Source organism: Empidonax traillii, unplaced genomic scaffold (assembly GCF_003031625.1).
Source record: "Empidonax traillii isolate 1590-97213 ecotype Southwest subspecies unplaced genomic scaffold, ASM303162v1 scaffold874:size323092, whole genome shotgun sequence".
Lineage (NCBI taxonomy): Eukaryota > Metazoa > Chordata > Aves > Passeriformes > Tyrannidae > Empidonax > Empidonax traillii.
The window spans coordinates 157,258-184,150 of record NW_020956067.1 but is presented as its reverse complement, the minus strand read 5'-3'; the positions used below and the strand labels follow the sequence as shown (position 1 = coordinate 184,150).

The window sequence follows — 26,893 nt, the reverse complement described above, 5'->3', positions numbered from 1 at the left end:
ATTCTGTTCTTATCTGTAGCTATCAATCTAATGTCTCAGAAAAGATCTTTTGGTTTGTTTGGTTTTCAGTAAAAAATATTGCAGTATTTTTTAATCAGCTTTTTGCATAACTTGTTTTTTGAAACATGTCTTTGCATTAAAACATTGATCTGAAATGCCAGTGTTTCTGGTGGAAAGCATACTGACAAACTCATTGCCTGTTTGGAGAAGAACATGTAGATTAAGAGAAGAAATCAGCCTTTTAAAACGGAGTCTTGTTTTAGATTAGTGTTGTTTCCATCAGTTATCACTTTTATATGCCTTAATCTTGCACTTTATTTTGCTGTAAAATGCTTATTTTACTGTCAACTCTGATTGTGCTTAGATCAAGGCATAACATAGATGTGGGAACTGTTTTATGGTTACAGGGTCATGCATATTGTGCAGACTTCAGTGAGCATAGGAAAGTGTGTGCTGGTAACAATAAAAGCAGAATTTACTGAATAAATATTTGCCTAAGTTCAAGCCTGATACGGTTTGCATCTTTTCATGGGATAACAATGAAAATAAGAGTGTTTTTCCATATGGCTGTCATTCTTGAGCATGGGTTTCTGTGGAAACCATTTCATCCTTTGGGACCATATGGATATGCTGTCTACACAACTATTGAAAACTTGTATATGAAAATACAGATGTTTATTTTAAACTTAGTTACTAGTTTTTAAACTTCTTTATGCAGTAGCTTGAGTTTAGAGTTACGGTAGTTAAATAGCTTTTTTGACATCCAAGTGATTAGCAACCTACATAGCTTCTCTTAAAATAAAAGTTCTCAGTTTAAGAAGAAGGAACTTGGTTTAATTAATTCAGCTGTAAGTAAAGGTCTTTTAGTGTTCCCTAATCCTCTTTCTAACTATCTTCAAAGGGATAAGTTTATCTGAAGAACTTTGCAAATATAGGAAGTGTTCTGCAAGTATTCATTCAGCCGTGGGTGTTGCATGAAATGTTAAGCTGTACTCTAGAATAAAATATATCAGGACATTCTAATGACTGCCGTGTGAGTTTGGCCTGTGCATGGATTGAAGTCGGAGTGCTTGCATGATGCAGAACAAATTTTTCAAAAAACACATTATATTTAAGCATTTTAGTGAAATGTTAATTTATATCCTATTCTGTGTGCTTGAAATAGATGAAAAGTTCTGTATCTTTTTTTAAAGGAAAATGATGTTGTTGTTATATGAAGAAGGTCTTCGAGTTGTGATACATACATCCAATCTTATTGCTGAAGATTGGCACCAGAAAACTCAGGGGTAAGCAACAATCTCTAGCAGGTGAATGTTTACTATTTTCTGTAGGTATTTGCTACTGCTGGAGATGGGATACTAGGTCAGATGATCTAGTGCTAAAGTCTTACACTCCTAAGATAGAGCTGTTCTAAAAAAAAATAAATAAAAAATTAGGCCTAGAATTCTGGTAGCTGTGAGCCTGAACTCAAGTTGCTTCCTATTGTAAACGAAATTACATACCCAGTTGGCTGTTGGCTTAAACCTGATCTGACTGATATAAAATTTTATTATGCCGTGCTGTCTCATCATGAAAAAACTTCTTAGCTATAAAGTACTCTTTATATAGTTCTGATGCAGCTATTTAAAAATTATCTTAATTCTTCGAGAATACTATGAATGTGCAAGTGTTCTGCAGAATGTAACTTGATAAATGTTAGGCACTATTGGTTCCATAATACAGTAGATGACCTAGCATTTACTGAGTATTCTTTCTTTGGAAGGAATTTTCTTTCTGCTTTATTTTTTTTGTAGAAGTTTTTAAACTTAGTGACCAGCCTGGGACATAGTTTTGTTTAGAGCACTACAAATAGGACTAATAAATAAGTAAAAATTAATATATTAATATATATATAGTAATATAAAGCTCCTCAGCCTCTTGTTTTTTTGACTGGTTTTGTGGGAGCATTTTTTTTAGTTAGATATCATAGTAAATCAGGGTATAAAATTTCTTCAAACTAATGGAAAATGGCTTTTCAGAAGTTACCATCACTTGGACATCCATTTTGCTGCCATTAAATATGGCAGGGCTTTTGAGGCTTTTTGTTTGCCTGAGGCAAGCTCTGATGAGGGTTTTTGAGTGGCAAAAATAGCCACTGATTTTTTTACCTTTAAATCTTAGGGGTAGCTTTAGTATCTTGTGGCAATTAGCTTCTTAGAAAGCTAAGAAAGCATGAAAATACTTACTTGGGATACTTAATAAGTTCCCCTACTTGTCAAGCATGAAAAATGTTTTTCTTTTTAGCTTTTGCATACTGCAGTATTGTGCAGTATCACCAGTGTATGGTGGTTCACTGACTTCTCTGTTTTATCAATTTCTGAATTTCAGAGGGTAGTATCAACACATTGTAAACTTCATAATGCAGAACCTTTGGTTTCCATGGCTCCAGTACTGTGTGACTGAAAAGAAATGCTAAATGTTTTGTCTGTGTAGTACCTATCTTATTTTATTGTGATAGAAGTTCTGGAGAGGCATCTTATCATTGTGGGCTACTCTTCAAGCTCTGCAAAACTTTCAGATGCTTTAATTGGTGATTTTCTTTATAATTGCATAAACCAGTAGTTTAGCACAATGCATTACAGCGTTCCATTCCTATAGAAAATGTTGATAAAAGGACTGATGGTTGCTAAGTCTGATCGTGGCCTGTTTAACAGAGGTGAAAGCTGTGGATGAATGTTGAGATGGTTGTTTAATTTGAAAGTATTAGTTTTCTGGTTTTGAGTATAAGATAACGATTCTATAGTAATCTATAGTTAATATCACAGTAAATCTCTCTAGTACTTGTTTAGGACCTTCAGATGTACTTGAGTCACTTACTAAAACCATGTGTTAATATGTGGTGCCCTTTTTTTTTTTTCTTGTAGAATATGGCTAAGCCCTTTATATCCAAGGCTACCTAAGGGAACAACAGCTTCTGCTGGTGAATCTGAAACTAATTTTAAGTCTGACCTAATAAGTTACTTGATGGCTTACAATTCTCCTATACTCAAAGAATGGATAGATCTGATTCAAGAACATGACTTATCAGAGACAAGGTATATATTGTGGTTTTAGTAACTTGCATGTGGGTGTTTTTTTTTTTTTCCTAAAAATTGAATATCTCTGTTAGGATCTATTAGACCTGGAGTTTGTTTTGTAAGCTTACCTTGTTTCAGACTTCAGTGTTTAAATATGACTCTAACTGTTTTTACATCTGTCTTGTATAGAGTAGGTCAAACTGACCAACTTCTAGTTTCATAAGCGTGCATTTTAAAGGAAGAAAGAAAGGTGCACCAGTGGTAACTTTACTGAAGGTAGCTGTAAAATAATAAGGACTTTGTTTCATTTAAGACAGTCTGGCTTAAATACTTACTCCAATAAAATTACCAGTGGAAAACGCTGTGTGATATTGTGTTTGTCATGTAAGAACAATCATATAAGTAAAGATTACTGTAATGGGGAGAGTAAGAAGAGGGTTGTGAATTGTAAGGCGAAGTTCAATCCACATACATATGTATAGGATTTAGCCTGTAACAGGCATGGGTTGGGTCTGGTGTGCAGTGTTGTCTCTACTTGGTCTTGAAATAGTCCTCTCTAATATCACATTGCTGACACTACTTAAAATAATTCCGGTTGCTCATATTTACTTCTAATAGATACATCTTGCAGTTCCACTGAAATACAGGTCCTTAGTTCAGAAAGTGTGAGTTTCCTTGATGACTTAATTGCAGTTTTATAAGCTGATAAAAATTGTTGAAAAGTAAAGCTGAAAATGATCATAAACTGCAGTGAAAATAGAGACTGAAACCTTGTCTAGTTCATACATGAAAAAGTGCTTTTTTTCTTTGCATGGACTCCTGCAAGATTGGAGGGGGGTGAAGAAAAAAGTATGTACTTTAAAATCAGGAGAGCTAACAGCCTGAGCTGCTGCTCTGATTGAATTGATCATCTCCATGAGCTTGGCCAGATGAGCTGAGTGAAGCCCTAGCTGATGGGGGTTTACACACAGACTCGAAAAGAGGATCAACTATAAGGATCAACTCCTTGCCATATGAAATACGTAGGGAACATTCATTCATGTGTAAAGCTAGGCATGAGATGCAGTAGGGAACAGCTTCTTAAAGCATATATTCGTTGTGACTTTGAGTAGGTCTCTTCCCTGTCTTCAGGTAAAACCAAACAGGTTACTAAATCATTATTAGGAAGGTGGTTGAAAGAGCTGTACTTTGCGTATGAACTATTAGGTACCCAAATGACAACTCATACCTGAATCTGCTGATTTGGATGTAGCAGTAGATTGGCTTTACTCAAAATTATGTGCCCAGTTATGTGTTAAATGAGCTGTTTGTGTTTATTGCTAACATCATCTGTCTTCTGCATTTTTATACAAATAAACAGGTATAGTTGTTGCCTACACTGTTAACAGCCAGGTGGTTCGTGACAGCCACACAGGATGCTAATCATAACTATACAGCTGAAAAACTACTTTTCTTTGTATTGTAAATCCTGTGAGAAAGATTAAATATTTCTGGCTGCACTTTATTAAAGTAAAACCGATCAGCAAGATAGGTTTTACTTTAATACCTTGCTACTTCACAAACCAAAACACTCCGAAACTACAAATAACTTTGGGATTTTTTGTTTCTTTCTGTAGAGTGTATCTTCTTGGTTCTACCCCTGGACGGTATCAAGGCAGCGATAAAGAAAAGTGGGGTCATCTTAGGCTCAGAAAGGTACCAAAACTGTAACCTTTTTTGTTAATATCCTTTAAAATATAAATAGAAGTTTGGAGAGCACTCTTGAGTTCCTTTCCAGCTGTCATCATCAGTCTTTTAACATGTTGTTACAGTTTAAGTTAGCAATAACATACATAAGCTTGCAACTTATGACAGTGTAGACTTTGCACAGTGTCCCTGGGAGTTATTTCCATGTCAGCTTGTGATCTGAATTGTCATGTGCTTACAGATACCTGAGGAGTTAGTGTAACTCAAGTGACTTCCTGTCAGCTGTTGGTGTTTCTAGCAAGTGTGACACTGTCAAAATCCAGTCTTGTGTGACTGATCCAAATGTAGCCTTTTTTCAGAAAGCACTAACTGAGGAAAGGTTTGTTGATACAGAGACTTGCCTGCACATAGGGGAATGGGCATGTTTTATTACTTGAGTGTTAAGGTTTACTGCAGTTTCTTCTTCTCTAATGAGCTGGCAATAAACCAATCAAATAAAAACCAGTTTATACACAGCAAATGTCATCAGTTCAGTCAAGATTTTAGTTATGTTCCACTACATTGCTAAGATCCTGATTTTTTTTCTATTGCATTTTTATATCAACTAAATAATTAGAAACATGGATTTTTATTTTCTTTTTTTACACCTACTCTGTCCCCTATTTGGTTTTTTTGCCAAATTTTGGGGTTTTTTTGGTCATAGGTCAGTATATATGACATCAAGCCTGTTGACCACAGAAAGGATGGGTATACTTGTCTCAAAGAGTAAAAAGGATCTATGCTCAGGACTTAGCAGGGCTCACTGAAAGAGCTTTAAACTAGATTTGAGTGGGTGAAAGGATAAAACTAGACTCACTAAAAATAAGCCTGGAGCAGCACACCAGTGTTTGAGGGACACTGTGCTAACAAAGTCCTTCAGTCTACTGTCTCAGTGGAGGTAGGGGATGGACATCCATTTAGCAGCAAAGACACAAGAGTTATTAGTGTGTCAGAAATCATGAAAGTTCCTGGGAATGGTCATTTAGGAATTAGGCCTTCTCTCTCCAGAAAGGTGGCAGGATCAATAGCCTGACTGATGTGCCTCTGCACCAACGCACACAGTGTGGGCAACAAACAGGAGGAAAGGGAAGCCATTGTGCAGCAGGAAAACTCTGACATAGTTGCCATCCCAGAAGCATGGTGGGGTGGCTCAGACAGTTGGAGTCCTGCAGTGGATGGCTATAAACCCTTCAGAAGGGATTGGCAAGGAAGGAGAGGCTGTGAGGTCACCACAGGTAGCCCTGAAGGTTAGAGTTTTGATTGCCTAGAGGTTCATAAAAGGCCAAGTTCTGGGTCCTGCACTTGAGTCACAACAATCGCATGCAGTGCTACAGGCTTGGTGCAGAGGCTGGAAAGCTGCCTGGTTGAAAAGGACCTGTGATTGATGGTGAGCCACCAGCTGAACATGTGCCAGCAGCATGCCCAGTGGCCAAGAAGGCCAGTAGCACCCTGGCCTCTGCCATAAAATGTGTGGCCCGGGGCAACCAGGGTAGTGATCCCCCCTCTGTGCTGGGCACTGAGGTCGCACCTCAAATCCTGTGTTCAGTTCTGGGCCTCTCACTGCGGGAGGGGTCACTGAGGTGCTGGAGGTTTCTAGAGGAGGGCAGTGGAGCTGGTGAAGGGTCTGGAGCACAGTTATGATGAGGAGCAGCTGGGGGTGTTTGGTCTTGAGAAAAGGAAAGTCAGGGAAGACCTTACTGCTCTCCACAACTACCTGGAAGGAGGTTGTAGCTAGGTGGGGGTCATACCTTATCCCAAATAATAAGTGATAGGCCAAGAGGAAATAGCCTCAAGTTGTACCAGGTGAGGTTTAGATGGGATATGTGGAAAAATTTCTTCACCAAAAGGGCTGTCAGGCATTGGAACAGGCTGTCCAGGGAAGTGGTGGAGTCACCCTTTGAGGTATTTAACAGACATGTAGATGTGGCACTCAGGGATATGGTTTAGTGATGGACTTGACAGTGTTATGTTAATGGTTGGACTACTGTTTTAGAGGTCTTTTCCAACCTAAATGATTCTGTGATTATTTAGATAACCCATGATGGTAATCTTCATACAAGATTGCATATCTCTTGTAGGGACCCTTCCTGTTTGTTGTGGTTTGGTTTTCTTTATTGTTGTGGGTTTTGGTTGTTTTTGCGTTGTAGAATTAGATGATGTATTTCATGTCATTTGTTAAAGGCCTCTCATAATTGGAGAATTATTAACCTGCACCTCCTGCTAAAGTGACAGGAATACTGTCCTGACTTTTACTTGGAGCTCTAATCCTGCCCATGGCAAGCTTCTGTGAAATACAAAATGTTTATATATCACATGGCTTTTGACACTAAGTTACTCTTGTAGACTTCTCATTACTTGTTAAGAGCTTGTCCTTTCGAGTGTGTTGTCTTGCATGTTTTTTGCCTAGTTAAACACAAAATGAGAACAAAATAAAACATAAAAGCCTGTAAAGATGGTCTCTGGAACTCTACAAAAAGCATTATTTCAATTTTGTCTTCAATTGTTCTTTTTTTTTATTGTAGGCTTCTATTGTAGCTGGGGCTTTAGGATACAAGAGGAATTTTAGGGCCAACAACCACCAAATATAAAAAATATTTGGTTAAGTTGTTGTGACTTCTGAAGCTAATGTTTCATGTTTTTAGAAAGAGCTGCTTATATTATTTCACCTGTTATTTAATGATTGGGTTTGGTGCTTTTGGATAAAACTTGTGATGGTTAATCTTTTCCTGAAGTGGGGTTTTTGGAAAGCCTGATATTTAACTTGGCAATAAAAAAAATTATGTATTATGAATGTTAATCACTTTCATTATCAGAAGGGATATCAAACTAATAAAAGTATTCTTTGCAATGTGTTAATTCCCCTCACTAGCTTTTGAAGGAACATGCTTTGCCAATACCAGCACAAGAATCCTGGCCTCTTGTTGGACAGTTCTCAAGCATTGGTTCAATGGGAGCTGATGGGTCCAAGTGGCTGTGCTCTGAGTTCCAGGAGAGTCTGGTGGCTGCAGGCAGCAGTGTGACACCTTTTCTTAAATGTGATGTCCCAATTCATTTGGTATGTCTTTTAGATGCTGGTGATCTTTATTTCACATTTATTATTTGTTTTTGAAATCTTAGTCATTGGTTTTCTTTTAACTTTTGAAAGACAGTAATGGGGTTTTTATCCTGACTTCCTAAGCATGCCACTTGCTGATACTTAATTGTGTATGGTGTACTATAAAAATGTACTATAACTTCTATCTGCATGACACTAGAATATATATAATTAATCAAAACTGTCCTCTCACTCTATAGCTTGTCTTCTGTTAGTTTTGTAGGTGCAGCTATTTCTGTTACTGAGATGTAACTGAACCCTTAGTCATTGATACCTTTGGTTATTAGCACAATTAAGCGGAGGAGCAGAAAGAAGTTTGTGGAGGAGTTTGTTAAACCAAGGAAAAATTATGGTCATACTGTGCCTTTACCATGTGCTAGTTGCTCCTGCATACTCATTTTTGAGATGTGAGACTAAAATCTCATGAAATAATATTAAGGCTAGCTTTGACCACTGGAAAGTGTTTGAAGCAGTATTATTTGAGTCTTGCTAGCTAATTTTGGTTAGCTCTGTAAGAGTGGTAACGGTATTAGACTTTGTTACTGGCACATGTAGTTTTAAGCTGCAGTGTAGTTTTATTCATTTTGAAAAGTGAAGCTTTTAATGTGTTTTTTCCTCAGGTTTTCTTTAAGGTGTCTTTTGTTTGAAAATTGGCAGCTTGTGTATTTAGACCTGTGTTAATAAAATTATTTTTTTTTCCACAAAGGTTTATCCTACTGTGAACAATGTGAGGCAAAGTCTGGAAGGGTATCCTGGTAAGCAGATGAATCCCCGTTTATTAGCTTTTTGTGGTCATAATGTCCTGCAAAATCACTTTTAGTGGTTGATGTTGAATGAACACAAAGTTGTCATCTTGCTGAGAACTTGGTAGAATAGGTGGCAGTACAATCTTTTTTTTTTTTTTTTTTTTTTTTTGCTGGAGCTCTACCTCCAGCTCTCCTGTTGTGATTGAATAGAAAAGGCTTTGTGGGCACTGGTATGTAATGTTTAAGTCTGTCTAGCCATGTTCATACATCAATGTGTAGGAAAACAACAGCTCTTGCCTGCTGTTCTTACTCCAGTCTTACTTTTATTTTGGCAGAAAATTCAGGTTTGAGTGTGCCAAGTTGTTTGCAGTGTCATTCTGCACATCAGATACAATAGAGGCTAAGATATTTTGCTACTCATTGGTCATTTTTTTAATATTGTAATATACAGCTGTTCTGTTCAGTCTTCCCAAGTTTGTATTCATGGAGTCAGTATATTTGTGAAATCATAGCCCCAGCAAACCAGAAACAGGAACTGGTACTGTAGTATCCTGATGCAGTGAAGGTTCTTTTGCTCAAAAAGAAGTCTTCAAAAGGTCAAAGCAATTGGAAAACATTCACAAGGACTGAAAGAAAGAAATTCTTTCCTGTCTTTAGGAAGGGTAAGAAGGAGGATCTGGGGACCTATAGGCTTGCTAGTCTCACCTTGATCTTGGGAAAGGTGATGGAGCAAAGAATCCTGGAAAATATTTCCAAACATATGATGGACAAAGAAGGTGATCCGGAATAGTCAGCATGCATTTTTGAAAGGATAAATTATGCTTAATTAACCTGATGTCCTTCTATAAAGAGATGAGTGGCTTGATGAATGAGGAGTGCACTAGGTGTTGTTTATCTTAACTTTACGTCCTTCATCTCTGTCTGCTCTAACATCATTACAACAACATGATTAAGTACAGGCTGGATGAGTAGAACGGGGGGCAGATTGGAACTGGCTGAACTGTCCGGCCTCACGGGCTGTGATCAACGGCACAAAGGCCAGCAGGGGATCAACCACTAGTGGTGGAATGTGCCAAGCACTACTATTGGAGTCATGCATTAATATCTTCCTTAATGACCTGGATGGTGGGGCAGAGTACACCCTTGGTGAGCTTGCAGATGATGCAAACTCAAGAGGAGTGGTTGATGTATCAGATGACCATGCAGCCATTCCGAGGGGCTGTGCAGGCTGGAGCAATGGGCAGACAGAAACCTCACGCATTTCACCAGAGGGCAATGCAAACTACTGTGCTGGGCCAAGAGTAACCCCAGGCACCAGTGCACACTGGGCGTTGACCTGGGGAAAAAAGTTTTGCAGAAAAAGACCAGGGGTGATCACTAAGCTGAAGGTGAACCAGCAATGCACCCTTGTAGCGAGAAGGCCAATAGCATCCTGGGCTGTGTTAGGAAGCATATTGCCAGGAAATTACTTTTCTTCTCTATTTAACACTGGTGAGACCACATCTGGAGTGCTGTGTCTGGTTGTTGACTTCTCAGTACAATACAGACACAGACATACTGAACCAAGTACAGCAAAAAGCCACAAAGATAAATAAGGGATTGGGGCACTGGTCATGCGAGGGGAGGCTGAGAGCTGGCTAGTTCTTCATCCTGGAGAAGAGAACTTTCCTGGGAGGTCTTATCAATGTGTATAAAGAACAAAAAGCAATGGACATACACAGAAATCTCCTGTATCTCAATTTGTCCTTAGAGCAGAAATGTTTTCTGATGTTTAAATAAAAAAGGTTGCTTATAGGGGCTGTAGAATCTCTATTTTTGAAGATACTCAAAACTTGACAGAACACTGTACTGAAAAATGTGCTCTATTCAACACCACTTTTGATTCTAGATGATCTCTAGAGGGTGCTTCCACCTTCAGTGATTTGGTGATTTTTGACATTGTTGAATCATTTAACCCATTTCAGTTCCAAGGTGGATGCCCAAGCTCCTATGAAGGTTGAAGTAGAGTAGCTGTTGAATTCTTCTAACAGCTGGCCTATTTTGAACCTAGGGCAAGCAGATTCCCACAAGTAGTTAGGGTGTCTTGAAATATATCTGGTTGTCTACAGCCCAGTGACTTCTTACTGTAATTTCTTTCATATTGTGAAATAACTTGGTGAATTACACAACTCTGTGTTTGTGCTGTTGAACAGCTCTGCAGTTAGTGCATTCCTGAGAGTACTAAAGCTTTTGTGATGGATCCTTATGGTGTGTTCTAGGACATGTTGAATGCAGTAGGCTTTGCATCATGATTTTAATATGCAGCACTAATGTAACTCAGTATGCCTGGCTAATTCTTCTTTATTAATTCTGTTTCAAGAAATCACAACAGGCATTAGTCAAAGGCCAAATCAATACAAATACAATTTTATCAGAGAAGTTCTTGCTTTTTAAAATAATGTTTGGGTGTTGGTAGGTTATTTTTTCTTCTGAAAGCTGCTCATTTTATTCCCTCTAGTTTGTATGATTCTAATCTGTTGATATCAAGTTCTAACATAACAAAAAACTTCCTGTAATTCCATAGCGTATATGCATTTTCTCTTAATGTAAGTGTCCTGTGTAGTGTTTAGGATCTTGCTAAATTATGAGAATGAAAAAAACCCAAAGTATACACCATTTTATACTACTGGAGCATTTAAGGACTTCCTGAAAGTAACTCATGAGGGTAGTACAGATAGCTTATTCCTCAACATGCTTTTTGCTTTTAGAATGTCTTTAAAAAAATAAATGTATATGTTCTATTTTGTTCCTTAAGCTGGTGGCTCGCTTCCATACAGTATACAGACAGCACAGAAACAGCTGTGGTTGCATTCCTATTTTCAGTAAGTAGAACTCAATTCTTTGGGTGTTTTTTTCATTTTAGACTATATGTTTAAACTGACAATGCTGTAATGCTTGAGTGTTAAAAGCAAATTAAGTGGAAGTGGTTACAAACATGATCTTCTTAAATTCCTTAAAATAAAAGCCTTTAGTTCCTTATCTGCTGGGTCTTATCTCTAAAACATAGTAGAAAATATGCTGTTTACCTATAAAAAATTATACAGAATACTGTTGCTAATGGATTTAAGATTCTGTAAACTGTTACTTAAGTTTTTCTTCTTCAAACTGGAATAAAATGCCTCTCCCAATTTTTTAATTTATGGTTATATTTCACTTTCCCCAGTTGTGCCTCTGTATTAATAGGATTTCAACTGAGCCACAGCAGGGTTAGGAAGGCTTTTTTTCTGTTGTTGTTTTTTTTAATCTTCTGAGTGCAGCAGTCCTGCTGCAAAAATTCTTATTACCTTCTGGTAGTATCTTTTGTTAAAGGTGTCTGACATTTTCGATTGAGAACTTTTTTCCATGTGCTGTTAGTTTTGCCAAATTTTAACAGTCTGACATATTCCGTGCCAGATGTGTCTCTGAGCCTGAATCTTTAATAACTTAAACATGTTTTGAGAACAATGGGGAAAAGTTGTTTTGCAAAGATCAAAAAAATATTAATACATCTTGTAACCTCTTACAAGACCACAACATCCCATTCCTTTCATCAGAAACTTTTAACTCTTCCAGGTGGAAGTTGCTGTGGTAAGATAATTTACTAAGTAAGAGTATGTCAAGATGCAATATATTCAGAGGACTGAAACAGAATTGCTGGTTGCAGAAAGCATCCTCCATTCTGGAGTGAATGTGATTGCTGCTGTGAGCCTTGCTGGTTAATGTGCAAGGAATGGAACTCAGGCAAAAAGCATGTGAGCCTTTGTCTCCTGCTTTTAAAGTGTTCCCTCTGAGCACATTCAGCAAAGGAGAAAAGCTACAATCACCTTCAAATTTTCAAGGTTATTCAGTCACGATTCAAAAAGTGAGGAAATCATAAGTCTGGGGGTGTTTGTGGAGTCTTAATTTAGTTTCTGTAGTCATATACCTCATGAGAATCTTACTGGAAGAAAGATGTAACCTTTTTTTGGTTAGTTTCTTATTTAGTGCACAGAATGCTACTTTAATAATGAGATTATTAATTGATTTATTCTTGTTCAATGAGAAAATGCCAATATACCTGTCTCATTGGACATACCACGGTCCTGCTCTGGCAGCAAAAGGGCAAAAGTGACGGGCAACAGGTGAAGCAAAGTTCATTTGTCGAATTGGTTGCAGGTGACAAGTGGCCCTGCATAATGGCTCTGTAGTGACTACCCAGATGCAGACCCTTACCAATAACACACAACACCAGCCCTGGATGTAAGCTCTTAATATAGAACAGGTGACATACAGCAGCTTCTTACCCATGGAATCTGGGACATATGGAAAACAGTAGGTTTTCAATAGAATTAAACATGAGACAAGCTCTTTTAAAGACTTGCCATAACACAAAGCTTTGAGCAGTAAAGGGATTAGAGAAATTTGTCTTCCTTCAGTGGAAAATAGTACAAAATCAGCAGGAAACTAGAGAAAAGAAAAAAGTACTTTCATACTTACAGTAAAGGGGGAGGAAATAGCTCCTTTTTACAAGGAGGGAGAGATTATTGGAGTTGGAAAATAGTGTCCTATAGTCTCACCTGAAGAGGCAGAACCTCTGTCCCAGGCATGCAGTTTTTATAATGTCTGTGGGCTGCTTTTCTCTCCCCTGCCAGTTAAGTATATTTAACTAACATATAATGCAGCTCAAATAGTAAATTCCCAAAAGAATAACGTGACTAAACTTAATATGGATTTTGCTTTTCTTATCATAGCAGATAATTACCAGACTGCTTTCTAACTTAGCTACTATGTAAATGGTGTAATTTAGAGTCTTCTCTCTTGTATGATTGCTGTTTTTTCCTTTCGATATTACTGATTGGTAAGGAGAGATTTACAATGCTTAATGATTTTTTAATTGCTGCTTTTAAAATGGTTGAAAAGCTTTAACAGATGTTTTCTCTTTTAATGCTGTTTTTAATTGACTTTTAATACCACATGCTTCTATTTGTGCAGTTACCTTGTCAAATTTTTACTTTCAAAGAATGGAAGTTGGTTTGACAAGGGCCTGTTTAACTTACTGTTGACAAGTCCATAATAATGATTGTTGTATTAGAGCTTTCTGTGTTCTTTAGGTCCATAGTTTTGAAAAACATCATCTCGGTTCAAAGCACTCCAGTGTTGTTCCCTTAACATTGTAAAAGATGAGGGAGCTTTTACACAGAGGACCTATTGTTCTCTTATGGTTGAGACTAATGGTATGAGTTTTTTTTAACTCTGCCCAAGCCTTGTTGCCAGACTCTTGAGATGGAAAACCCTTTCAGTACTTGAAGTAAAAACTAAATTATGGAAGAGGTGGTAGTGTAGAAAATCAGTTTATTCCTGGCTCTGTTTATGAGTTGTGTATGTCTGCACAGATTAATTTTCAGGACTTTGTCGTGGTTTAACCCTGGCCAGCAGCTCAGCACCACACAACCACTTGTGCTCATCCACCCTCCTCCTGACCCACAAAATGGAACGGGGGAGAGAATTGGAAGAGTAAAGTGGGAAAACTTGTGGGTTGAAATAATGACAGTTTAACAAGAAAGCAAAACCTGTGCATTCAAGCAAAGCAAAATGTTCTTTCACCACACTTCACGGGCAGGCAGGTGTTACCTCATTTCCATCATGCCTAATGGTTACTTGGGAAGACAAATTTCAGCACTCTGAGTGTCCACTCCTTCAGCTTTATATGCTGAGCATGACAGTGAATGTTATGGAATATCCCCTCGGTCAGTTGGGGTCAGCTGTCCTGGCTGTATCCCCTCCCAGCCTATTTGCTCATGGGGTCTTGTGAGAAGCAGAAAAGGCTGTCTAAGCATTGCTGAGCAATAGCTAAAACATCTGTGTTAGCAATTGTTTTCAGCTCAAATCCAAACAAACACCCCTACTAGCTACTATGAAGAAAATTAACTATTATAGCCAAAACCAGCACTTTTCTGTTTTTTTCCTTACATGTTTCTGCTGTCCTGCTAAGGGAAATTTGACCAAAATGTATGATTTTGAGCTTCTAAAATACCAGTTTCAGTCAGTTGTGATTAAAACAAACTGCAGTTAAAGTACTGTTGTTAGAAGTGGTAGTACTCTTGCTAAGGCACGCTACTTACCTCTATCTGTCAAAGATGATAAGGAGGCAAAAAGGCAGTAGATTAAGAGATTGTCTCAGAGTTACTGCAGTTAGTAGTGAGGGGAGAAGTTTGTCCTGGAGTAAGGCAGTGAGATAAATCTAGAGAAAATCTGTCTTAAATTCCCAGTTCTACTGTTTTTCTTATTTTTTAGTTCTACAGTGTTACAGAGGTACCTAATTATTTTTGTCCCTTAAACTTAATGGTTGCCTAAACTGTCAACTGGGAGAGAAAAGCTATTAACTGGTTATGATACAGCCTTACGATCTGTAGGTATGGAAGGTGTGGAGTTCCGTAAGGGAAGAGAAGTTTATTTAGCTGATTCTGTATCATATTTCAGTTTATTCTTCAGAAACAAACTTCAATGCAGCTTGCATCAAAATATAAAGATTTCGAGTTTGTGTCGAACATGTGGAGTGTTTCAGTTCTTGCCCTTTAGGAATACAGGACCAGGTCTCAAAAAGGGTTTTCTTTCCTTCATCAGCAGAGATACAGTTCTTAAAGTAGGTCTTAACCCATGAACTATAAAGCTTCCTGACTTTAACTTCACTAACTGTAAACATTAGTCCTGAAGGTCAACTTTGGTAAATAATTCCAGCCCTTCCAAGTCAGTCTTCTCAGACTTTTAGATGAACATAGTGCACTTAAGAAGTTTTTCAGAGCTGATTGATTCTTTCTGATTTCCATTTTAGAAGAGAATGTTAAGTTAGGCAAAAAGGATTGTGACAACCAAAACTAGAGCCTATTGTATTCTAAACTGAGGAAAGAAAGTCTCTGGGTGGAGGATGGTGTATTAGGAAGCCTTCTTCATGAATTTGAGTGAGGACTAACAGCTGTGAGTGGAAAGTGCTTCTAAGTGCTGTGATTACATACCTTCAGTTATGTCCATGTATTTACTGCTTGTTTACAGTTTAGTTCTGTACCATTGATGCTGAATTAATCCAGCAATGGCTTGTTGTTTTTAACTAGTTTTTATATATACACATAGATATGATCTCTACTTTCTTAAGCCTTCAAATTTCTCAGCAGCTTAGGGGCACAGAAAAGGGAAGAGGAAGAGTAATGTCAACTGTCTATCAGCTGCTCCCTGCCTCTGTCATGGGTAATAAATTGTAATAAACTTGGGGAATTCTGTGAGGTTTAGTTTGGTGCCAGACTCATATGCTCAAAGTTATAACCACTGATAGTCTTCAAAGAAGAAATATTGGCCAGAAGTTTGGACTTACTTTCTTGAGTGCTAGCTGGAATGGAGGAATGGAAAAACTTGTTAGGAGAACCTGGCACACTGAGGAGAATATCTGTCTGGACTGGTTGTAAGGAAAAAAAAACAAACAAAAAAACAACCAAAACAACCCACCCTTACTAGTAAAATTGGCATTCAGGATTAACAATTCTGTTAAATAAGGTATTTTCAAATTTGTCTAGGGGAATAAGTGTTGAATGTGATAAATATAGGTAGTGTTACTGGAAGCATGGCACTGTAGTATGGTGTTTTTTAGACCTTAAAATAAAACCATATATGTAAGGAATTCCTATTGTTTTTCTAGCAAATGGTCAGCAGAAGTCTCGGGTCGAACTCGTGCTATACCTCACATTAAGACATACATGAGACTCTCTCCTGACTTCCAGAAGATTGCATGGTTCTTAGTAACAAGGTAAACAACTAACCAATTCACTTCTCACTTAAGAACTTTATATGACTTTTTTTGTCATCTGAAAGGCCAGGTGTGTTAACTGCCATAATCTCATAATATATCAAGCAGTGATATGACTTTTTATCCATATTTAATGGGGCTTTTAATGACAACAGAATTGCGTATATTTTTTGATTTTTTGATCTACTTCATAGCAGATACTGATGAAGAATTAACTACAGCATAGTGCTGAATAAAAATTGAAACAAAAATACACCTTTGATAAATACTTGTTTTCATAAGTATATCAAAGAACAAAATGCCAGGAGCAAAAGATACTGTGTAACACTGTACTAGAATGTAAAATGCAAAGCCTCTCTGTACTAAAGTTTAACTAGTAATAATTGAGCTAGCCTTTAATCTTCATAAGTCAAATTGAAGCTATTTACCAATAGGAAATTCCCTTCTGAAATGTGCAGAGAAGATTCAAAAAGCTGAATTTGTCATGTAGATCTGCATGACACAAATAGCCTTGTATAATTATTCACATGTGTTGTATGAATGCTCTTTTACATATTGTCTCTGCTGCTCCCACTGTGCTGTAAAAATAGCAATAAGGAATAGCACCCAAGTCACTTTTTGTGAAAAGACTATTCTGATGGAATTTAAGTTCTGCTAGAAGGGCATTGCTTACAGATATGTTATTTAAACATTTTCTGCCTCACTGGTATGCTTTGTTTCTCTTCATAGTGCCAATCTATCTAAAGCAGCTTGGGGAGCTCTGGAGAAAAATGGCAGCCAACTGATGATCCGTTCTTATGAACTTGGAGTTCTTTTCTTGCCTTCAGCATTTGTAAGTTCATAGTTCAAGTACAAATCCTGGAATATGACTAATCTGCGAATATTTATGAATACAAGCGTGACTGAGTAATCTAATCAGTGGGTTCTGTGTTTCTAGGTTAGAAAGCTAATAGGAAATGGAGTTTATATGAGGTATTTATAGTCTGTTTTTCTACACAGCTGATACGGATTTGGTGTTGCTGTGACTTTGGTCATGATACTGAAAGGCAGTAATATTTTTTAGTTGTAACATATACCCTAAATGTCGCTGGAAAGGATGATCAAGTCTCTTTCATGCTTTTTTTAAAATAGGCTGTGCGTACTGACATTAAAGTGCACTTGTGACTTGAAAAACAGTTCCTAATGTTGCATTGGTTGCTGTTCTTGCTTGTTCCTGAAATGCATTTGCAACGTCATGTGACTGTCTCTTAAAACATCAGGTTCCTTATAGAACTACACTTGCTGTTTTTAGCGCTCTGCAGAATCCTGTGGTAGTGAGTCCTGTGAGTTAGTTATACATTATATTTAAGATAAAAAGCTTCCCTTTTATGCTTAGGTTGAGTTTTGTCTTACTTAGATCTACTACCTGATAGTGAGATGATGTGAGATTTTGCTTCCTGTGGCTGATTCCTCCTTCTCTCTGGTGAACCTGTTAGTACCAACATGTTATTATCAACAGTTTGTCTGTGATCAGAAACCACTCAAACTCCTTCCTGTGTGAAATTTCTTCTTTCCTAGAGAAAAGATTGCAGGTTTCTCTGAAACAGCATTTGTTTGCTAAAAGTTCTTAGAAATATTTTTCTGATGAAGAATGTATCCTTCCTAGATCATGTTCACGGATGATCACGTAATGTTCTGTAATTTCTGCTGATTAGTAGTGTACTCCCAAATGAATATTTACTAATGTTATGACATTGTTAAAAATGTTTGCTTACCATAACTGGATAATTGTAGTCTCCTAAGATTGCACTATTAAGATGGATAGTTTCTGACTGCAGCTGAAGAACTCCTTTATCTCAGTCTTGACATTTATGATGAGTTTGCACAGTACTGAGGTCTCTGATATTGTGAACCTTAGAGCCATTATTCTCCAGCATGGTTTATATGGAAGAAAACTTCTAGAGAAAATGTGTTCATCAGAGTGAAACAAGAAAAATCCTATAGCCTCTTATAGTAGGAAGCATTGGGTTTTATATCTCTGAGCTCTAAAAAAAGCAAGCATCACTTGCATAAACAACTAGTAATAACAGAAAAATAAAACATAGAAGCAGTTAGTTACTTGTTAAAATAAATTAATCCAATTTCTATATGTACAGTGGATCAAAACAACAATAAAAGTTATTTACAGAAACCTGGCCAAGGTCTTGATCTCACTGAGTAGTTGTAGGGTGAGTTCAGATTTGCAGAAAGGATGCTGACACTCTTGGGGTTGTGATAATCATTTTTGTTTGTTCAAGGCCTCTCTTCCTTAAACCTACAACTGCTACAGGCTTAGGCTCTCAAGATCATGTTTTGGTGACAAGTAAGTTGTTCTACTTCTCTGACTCAGCAGATAAGTGTATTAGATAATTAACTACCCTATAAGGTAGGTTGGAATCTGCCATCTCAAACATGTCAAAGCAATAGATTACCTTAACATGTGAAACTACATCATTTGGCCCTACCACAAGAGTAGCCTGTTCATAGCTGTCTTCTCTCCCTTAGTTGTACTGTCATCAGTGGTTAGTGTATACCTTGTGCTTTAAACCAACTCAGACTGACTGAAATCAAATGGCACAAGTTTCCATCAACCAGCTCAACATGATCAGATGAGTGCTAATGCAAGGAAGAAGTAGGAAAGGCAAGTTCAAGGGGGAAGAGAGCAGGAAGGTGAGCATGGAATCGTATTGAGATAGCCTTCTTTTGGCCTGGTTTTGGAACCAGAGCCTAGGAAGAAAGCTAATCAATGAAGTTTTGGATGGAAAATATGCATAAATGGCTAGGATCTGGATGAGGAAAATGTATTGTGCTCTATAAATGGTGAAACCAAGCCTCCAGATCTTTCCTTTTTTGTCACACTGGTTACTTTAAAGTAGACATTGTTGGAGAAGTAGTAGGCTTTATCATATCAAAGAAACATCTCAAAACATTAAGTGCAAACGTGGATACTGCTTGTGGAAAAGTATAGTGGTCAGGTATTTATGTAGTAGTTTATCCTTGAAGACTTCTTGACTTCTGTGAGCATCTTTTGTCTTCTCTTATAAGTCTGTAAGCTTTTAACATTCACAGTCTATTCTGACTGAGTTCCACAACTTAACAATGTCATGTGAAGCAGTATTCTGAAAGTTACTCATTTGATGGTTTTCTTTTCCTGCATTGAAAGAGACAATAATTATGCGATCCCTAATCACCTTTTCTCTGCCTCTCTTTTCGTAGACCTTTATCTGTTTCTAGACTGAAGAGTTGTTAACCTGCTCATCTCTTCCTAAGGTGGAGATGATTTGATCATTTTTACTGCTTTTCTCTGTTTTATTCCTCTGTGTCACTTGGGTTGGAAGGATACTGAATGGAGGGACAAAGGATGCACTTAAGATGGAAATATAATATGGAGAGACATGCAGGTATAAATCTGTTCTCAAGGTTCTCTTCACTGGGTCTGTCAACCTGCTATATTTTTTGCAAAGTGATGTGTAATCGGTTAGCTTCTGATGGTTTTTCAGCAAGCGAATTGAGAGAGTTGTTCATCCAGAATTGACAGGAGTGTGACATAGATCACACTTCTTGAAAAGATTTAGTTTGATGTTGTCAAATAAATTAATTAAAATATATGCAATATAAAGATGCATTGTGGAAATACAATGCTTTCTCTCTACAGCCCTCACAGTTTTTCTTTTTCTGAATTGTAGAAAGCTCCTGTGCTGGTAACTGTGCTTAAATCGGCTAGTGTTTGTGAGATAGTCTTATGTTTGAGTCTCAGACCTCAGAATAACAGTACATACTTTGGAAGAGAATAGTCAATTCTTTACATCCCAGTTTCCTACATATTGATACTTAATTGTGAAGACTGGCAGCCAGAAGAGAACTTGTGACCTGTCAGTAGTCACATTATATGGTGCATTTGGGAGCAAAGCAGGGAGGGAGACTGCAGCTGCTTTCCTTTCTTCGCTGAGAGCTTGCAGAGACACACAAGGAGGTAGTCAGAGAGACAAATACTTGGCTGAAGTACATACAGCCATCTGATATTCAAGTTGCACTGCTTAGTTTGCAAATCTGTCTTATGTATATGCCCCACAGTTAACTGCATAAGAAGTGCTTCTTCAATGACTTGATCTGGTTGTCACACTGGTTCACTGTGGTTTTAGTATACTGTGTGGCAGAATAATCTTAGGTGAAAGTAACAGAGAACTAGGAATAGACTAAAATTTTTAGAACCTGAAAAGTTTGCAACTAAAGTTAGACAAAGTACAAACTAGATGAAGTGCTCTGAAGAATAACTGAGCGTTCCTAGGCCTTGAGAGACTCACCATGCTCTAGCTATTGGAATGCTGATTTAAAATTGCCAATTTCTGATAGTTTTGTTTCTTCAGGTTGTTTTATCCCAAAGTTAATGGCACTTATTCCGGTAGAAGTTAAGACTTAGCATCATAGAATCCTAGAATCACTTAGTTTGGAATAAGTCCTTTAAAGCTCATAAAGTCCAACCATTAAAATATCCCTGGCAGTGATGGGAATTGAACCTGTGTCCCAGAGTGGAGCAGAGCCTTAATCCTGCACCTTAGACTGTTTGGCCACGCTACCCTGGTGTACTTGTGTAGCACACACTCAATATTACTCATCTTAAGAACTCCTCCATCTCTGTGGCTTGTGCCTTCTATTTTCCACTGAATACAAATTTGGAAGTGGATCATTCCTTGCTTGCTATCAGTTGACTGCCAGTTTTTGTCTCTTTTTTTAAGATGCTTCCAAAATTATGCTTTGAGGTTGGGTCTTGGCCTGGTGTGCTAAAACAGACTCTCAGAAATATGCTGAATGGTTGTTCTCAACATAGCAACAGCTGTTATCGTTTACAATTCTAGTGTTTAGGGAAAAATCAGCTGATGCTGACATTGGATCACAAGCTTCTATTGATCAAAAACTGTTTATAGAATTCGTGTCCTGTGTTTGAACTACATTTTCCTTTCTATCTCCATTTCTATTTTGCACTTCCTACATCTACACTCCCTCTCTTTCAACTTGCTGTTTCAGCTGCTGGGAGATTCCTTTCCAGAGGCTGAAATAAAGTACATCTTTGGCAGGTAAAATATGTTGAGAGAACTCCGTAATCTAAAAGCATAAAGTTCTGGGAAGCATGTTCCAGTAACTAGTTTGTTGGAAAAATCTTGAAAATTACTGATGAAAAGCTTTTTAAGTAAATAGTTCCTCCTCATAGCTTCCGTGTCTGATAAGATTGTAAGGTAAACTGAGCTTGAATATAAAAGTTGGTGGAACACTTAAATCCCTTTAAAGGTTTGTTGAATATAGTACTAGCCAGATTCTGAAATGCTGTATTTGATGGTAAGTACTCACTGGTAATGAGTTGACTGTGATAATTGTAGTTGACTGTGGAGCTGTTGACTGTGGGCATATGAACTGAGTCTGGATTAGAGAGCAGCCAGGCATGATGTGTGATCATCAGAACTGAACTGCTTAAATATTTGCTGAGTTCACATAACTGAACCAGGCACCTTCAGTCATAGCTCAACCAAAATTAAGTAGGTTAAGCTCTTTGACTGTAACATTAGCTTTCAAGGTAATGTAGTGCCCCTTTCTTCTTTGATTTTCTATTTTCCCAACCAAGAAATGTATCTATTAACATTTCAAAATATATTCTTTGAGCAGCAGTTGCAAAGCAAAATAAAACTGTGGAGGGAAAAATTCCGAAAGAATAGAATATGGCTGAGGAAAATTTACAAGGCAGGCAGAACTATTTTAGGCAAGATCCTGCTGCTTGGTTTTTTGGAAACAGCAATGAGAACTGTCAACATTCTGGAAACACTCAAAACAAAGTGTGTGAATTAGTTTAATTTCTGTGTGAAGATAGACACATGAGTTATTTTTAAAAGCCTGTGAAATCTCCTCGGAGAGCCTTGGTAAAGAATGTATTCCATAAACTAAACCTTTACTCCAGGGTGTTTTGAGGAAAATTAAATATCTTTTCTTACATTAGTATTTCTTTAATGGAAGGTAATTCTGACAGACAAATAAAACAATTTAGGGATCAACTGATGGAGTCAAGCAGCATTGGAGGATAGCATCAGAGAGGAAATAAGGCTTTCAGAGGAGAGGAAAATATAACTGCTGACTGCTGAAGAAGAACAAGGCAGAGGAAGGCAAAGTTGTAATACAAGAGAAGGAAACAAAATGCCTGAAAAGAAAGATGCTGAAGTAATAACAGGGCACGGAGTGTAGAAGAAACTAAGCAGAAACAAAAGATGTTACTAGATTAAAAAAAAGGATGGATAACGGGGGAAAAATTAAAAATGTCCTACAATTGGTGCTTTTCTTCCTTTCATGTTGTGTGAAAACACTTCTGTGAACTTTAGAATGAGTTACATGTGACATAGTTTGTGATACTGGGATTAAACTGGCATTACTTTGTATGTAGAGGCTGAAATAGGTGTTGTCCTGCACTATGTGCTTTGATCACAAGGGTTATGCAAACTTCAAACTTGGATGGCGCCAGGCAGCAGCTTTGTAATTCTGGTGCTCTTGATCAGGCAGGTATATGAAGCTCACTGTAGAATAAGAATGATCTCACAATATAGCAGAGAAAGCTTCTCTGCCATTCCACACTTACCTCATAGCTGCATATAGAAAACAGAGAAGCTCACAGGCTCTTGGGGAAATCAAACTTTTTACATACCATTTTAGCTGATGATTTCAGTATCTAGGACTGCACACCACCCAGACCCTCCACCAAACCTGACTTCTCTGAGCTCTAAAAAAACCTCTTGGCACCACCACCACTAACACAGTTCCTGTAGTTTGTTAGCTATAGAATCGCTACCATATTTCATGTTCTTTCCACTACAGACAGAAGTATGGTTATTTGCCTTTTACATGGAATTTCTGCCAACCCCTGAATGATTCCAGTTCATTGGAAGTAAAGCTGTACAACTTGATTGTTGCATTTATTTATAAGTAATTATTATTATTTTTTCGGTCAGTTTCAAACCCTTAGATGTTTGTGAGCTTTTAAAAGTAATCTTGTATATTTACATAGGTTTGTTTTGAAGCTATTGCTTGTTACTTACAGGCTAAGCTCCACAAAATGCTGTGTCCTGGTTTTAATGAAGTTTTATGAAAATTCATCTGACTTTAATGGTGAAAGGGGAAGTTCAAAATGGATTTTCATTCACACAGTCCTTTAGCATGGATCATGTTTGTTTGTTTCCCCCGTTCTCTCATTTAAAAGTCAGTGGCTTTTGCCTAGTCCTTGAAATAATACATCGTGTTTTTTACATCGTAACTACTAGTTTGCTCTTACTTTGAGTCATGAGACAAAAGAAGCATCTATCTTCTAAAGCAGATTCTTGAACTGATGTGCTAGAACTGCTATAATACAGCTTGACACTGTCACTCTCCTTTTTCTCTGTTACTATGCTTCTTGAATATCAAAGAAAAAGGCATAAGGCTGCATTGATTCCCATGCTTTGTGTGGTCTTGTAAATGTTGGTTTCTCCAACTTAAAATAACATTTGATGATGTAATAAGTCAGTGAAGAAAAACTCGCGGTATTGTAGAAGTATAGACAGAAATCTCAATTGACCCGACATGTATGTTTGAATACAATGGGATTGTAATTAGTGGTAATTAGGATGCTTCCTTGTGCTATCACAAAACAGTAATGCCATAAAACTCAGATTGATGGACCATACCCAGCTTGGGTAAAGTATAAGTTAATATTGGGACATGACCTGGCAATGTGTGCTCACAGCTCAGAAAGCCCAGCTCTATTCTGGGCTGCATCAAAAGCAGGTGTGGGCAACAGGTCGAGGGAGGGGATTCTGCCCCTCTACTCTGCCCTTGAGGATCCCACCTGAGGTACTGCCACCAGATCTGGGACCCTCAGCACAGGAAAGACCTGTTGGAGCAGATCCAGAGGAGGCCCACAGAAATGGTCAGAGAGGTAGAGCACTCTCCTATGAGAAGAGGCTGAGAGCTGGGCTTGTTCAACATGGAGAAGAGAAGGCTCCAAGGAAATCTTACTGCAACCTTTAGTACCTGAAGGGAGGGAGCCCCTGGTGGTCTAGTGGTTGAGGATGCAGCGCTGTCACTGCCGAGGCTCAGGTTCGATTCCCGGTCGGGGCCACTCCCCGGGCAGATGGAGCTCGTTAGCCCTGTAAGGCAATCCATCTACGTCCTGAGGACCTCGCTGCCACTGTCCAAGCTCGCTTGGCCCCGGCAGATGAACCTCAGGATTAAAGGGTGGGCTCAGTTCCGCGCACACTGTGTCTCACCTAAAAAATCCAATGCGAAGGCTGGAAGGTGTAAAGACCTTCCCCGGATCTTCGCTCGCGAAGACTGGCCATACACCTGAAGGGATCTTGTAAGAAAGGGGGGGGCAGACTTTTAATAGAATCTGTAGGGACAGGACAAGGGACAATGGTTTTAAACTAGAAGAGGGTAGATTTAGACTAGATACAAAGAAGAAATTCTTCTTTGAGAGTGTGGGGAAACACTGGCATAGGTTTCCCCAAGAGGTAATAGATGCCCCATCCTGAGGAACATTCAGGGTCAGGCTGGATGGTGCTCTGAGCAAGCTGGTCTGATGGAAGATGTCCCTGCTCAGTGCAGAGGGATGGAACTGGCTGACCTTTGAAGGTTCCTTACAACCCGAACTATTCTATGATTTTCGAAAGAAAAATACAGTTGCTAATCTCAAAAATAAATAATATAAACTTCATAACCTTGAAACTTCTGTTTTAATCAATTTGTTCTTGATTGACAATAGGCTATTAGAAATCTCAGACTTGCATTTGTATAACCACTGCAGTTGATAAATGGGATCCTATTTCTCTGCATAAGTGGCTAAGCAATAATGTCTGCCCAAGTTATTTGAAACACTTTAAATCTCTCTTCCCTTGTATTGCATTATAGCTTTTTTTCCTTTTATAGTCCTTAAACTTGTTTGACAGTAATGCTGTCATTCTGAGTGTGTTCTTTGAAGCTTTTATGCAAGCAGTTTCAAATCTTCATTAAATATTTTAGGTTCCAGGGATGATGTTACCCAAGACATGTGAAAAACACAGATTTGAAGACTTGTTTCTATAACACAGGGTGAATTCTAGTTCAGTTTATGAAACACACTGATCAACTAACTAATGTGGTCAGGGTGAAACTAAGCAGCAAAGAGAATTTTTAAAGCTTTTTGCTTTAATTAAATATTAAACACCAAAAGTGCTTGCCTAGTGAATATGGAAATTGGTATATGTGTAATGGTCTGAGAAGGCAGAGTATATCCATGTGTGAGGCCAAGCCAATGAAAGTACTTAAGAAGTAAGGGAAGCTAAAGACAGGAAGGTGCTTCAGGAAGTATCTAATCTCAATAATGGAGGCAAAACATCTTGTTTATTGAAATAACTTTTTGAGAAAACATCTATTCTGGATTGGGTTTGTCTTTTCCCCAAAAACTAATAAGTCTGTCTTCTGTGTTTCCCTGCCTTCACAGGGATTGGACAAAGGTTACTTTCATGCAGGAGGAAGAAAACTTCCAGAAAGCAAAGATTCATTGACATATTTTCCTGTACCTTATGACCTACCACCAGAACAGTATGGAAGCAAAGGTGAGATGTGCATTCAGAAGAAAAGTGGGTGTATTATACATGAAGCAAACTAACTTGAGTAACTCTGAGTCAGTTGAATATTAATATTGCTGTGTTCTAAAGCTTTATTTTAACATTTTTGTGGCATGACTGCATTTGATATGGTATCAGTCCACATTCTGCTAGTGACTTCAAGGAAAGCAACTATAGAGTTCTTTAGTTCTAGTTTTTCCTTTATTGTTGTTTAAATTTTGGATTAACAACTTCAACACTATTTTTTATTCGCCTCCTGGGGTTCTTCTACGCATTAGGAAAGTAGATCCTCGTTATGGAATCAAAATGCTTTTCTGCAGAACTAATAGGGGAAGGAGTTTTGAAAGGGGAACGTTTGGAAGAGAGCAGGCATGAGTTAAAAACAATGCTCTGGAAGTAGAGTACTAAGGAAATACCATAGAACAAATGTGAAAGAATTGCTGCAAATCAGAAGAAAGAAGAGTTACTTTTGATCCATTCTCTATTTCATAGTCTGTATTTCATAACACTTAAAGAGGTTTACAAAATCTCAACTTTCTCAGTTTTCAAGACTATCTCTAGAATATGCAGATCAGGAAAGTAACAAGCAAGTGCAGCTATGTGGTGATGAAGGCTCAGAAATCTAAAATTACATTGAGGATAATAGTGTTGATGCGCAACCTGAAATACTTGGTAAGAGTCAATATCTGTATTTTTATTCTTAAAGATAATGTCAAAAGATTGTAACTAACTTCTTTTTTTGAGAAACCTTGATCTGAAAAAGACATCCTCTATAGCAGAGCTTGAAGTAACAGTAACAGTGTTTATAGAAGTTCACATCTTTCTGTACATTTTGGAACTAACAA

General features: G+C 37.8%; 1 protein-coding gene across 4 annotated transcripts in view; it reads left to right on the top strand.

The window, feature by feature from the left end:
* Positions 1-26,893, top strand: part of TDP1 (tyrosyl-DNA phosphodiesterase 1) — a 49,298-nt gene that overhangs the window by 11,842 nt on the left and 10,563 nt on the right. For 3 of the 4 annotated variants that reach the window (XM_027902432.1, XM_027902430.1, XM_027902429.1), the window contains exons 7-15: positions 1,194-1,286; positions 2,904-3,074; positions 4,673-4,751; positions 7,651-7,836; positions 8,582-8,630; positions 11,416-11,482; positions 16,306-16,413; positions 17,143-17,245; positions 25,922-26,036. In XM_027902432.1, coding sequence (XP_027758233.1) covers positions 1,194-1,286; positions 2,904-3,074; positions 4,673-4,751; positions 7,651-7,836; positions 8,582-8,630; positions 11,416-11,482; positions 16,306-16,413; positions 17,143-17,245; positions 25,922-26,036 — 971 coding nt within the window. Of the gene's footprint in view, positions 1-1,193; positions 1,287-2,903; positions 3,075-4,672; positions 4,752-7,650; positions 7,837-8,581; positions 8,631-11,415; positions 11,483-16,305; positions 16,414-17,142; positions 17,246-18,689; positions 18,740-25,921; positions 26,037-26,893 lie in introns of those variants that run through there. The other variant, XM_027902431.1, reaches the window with a different exon arrangement.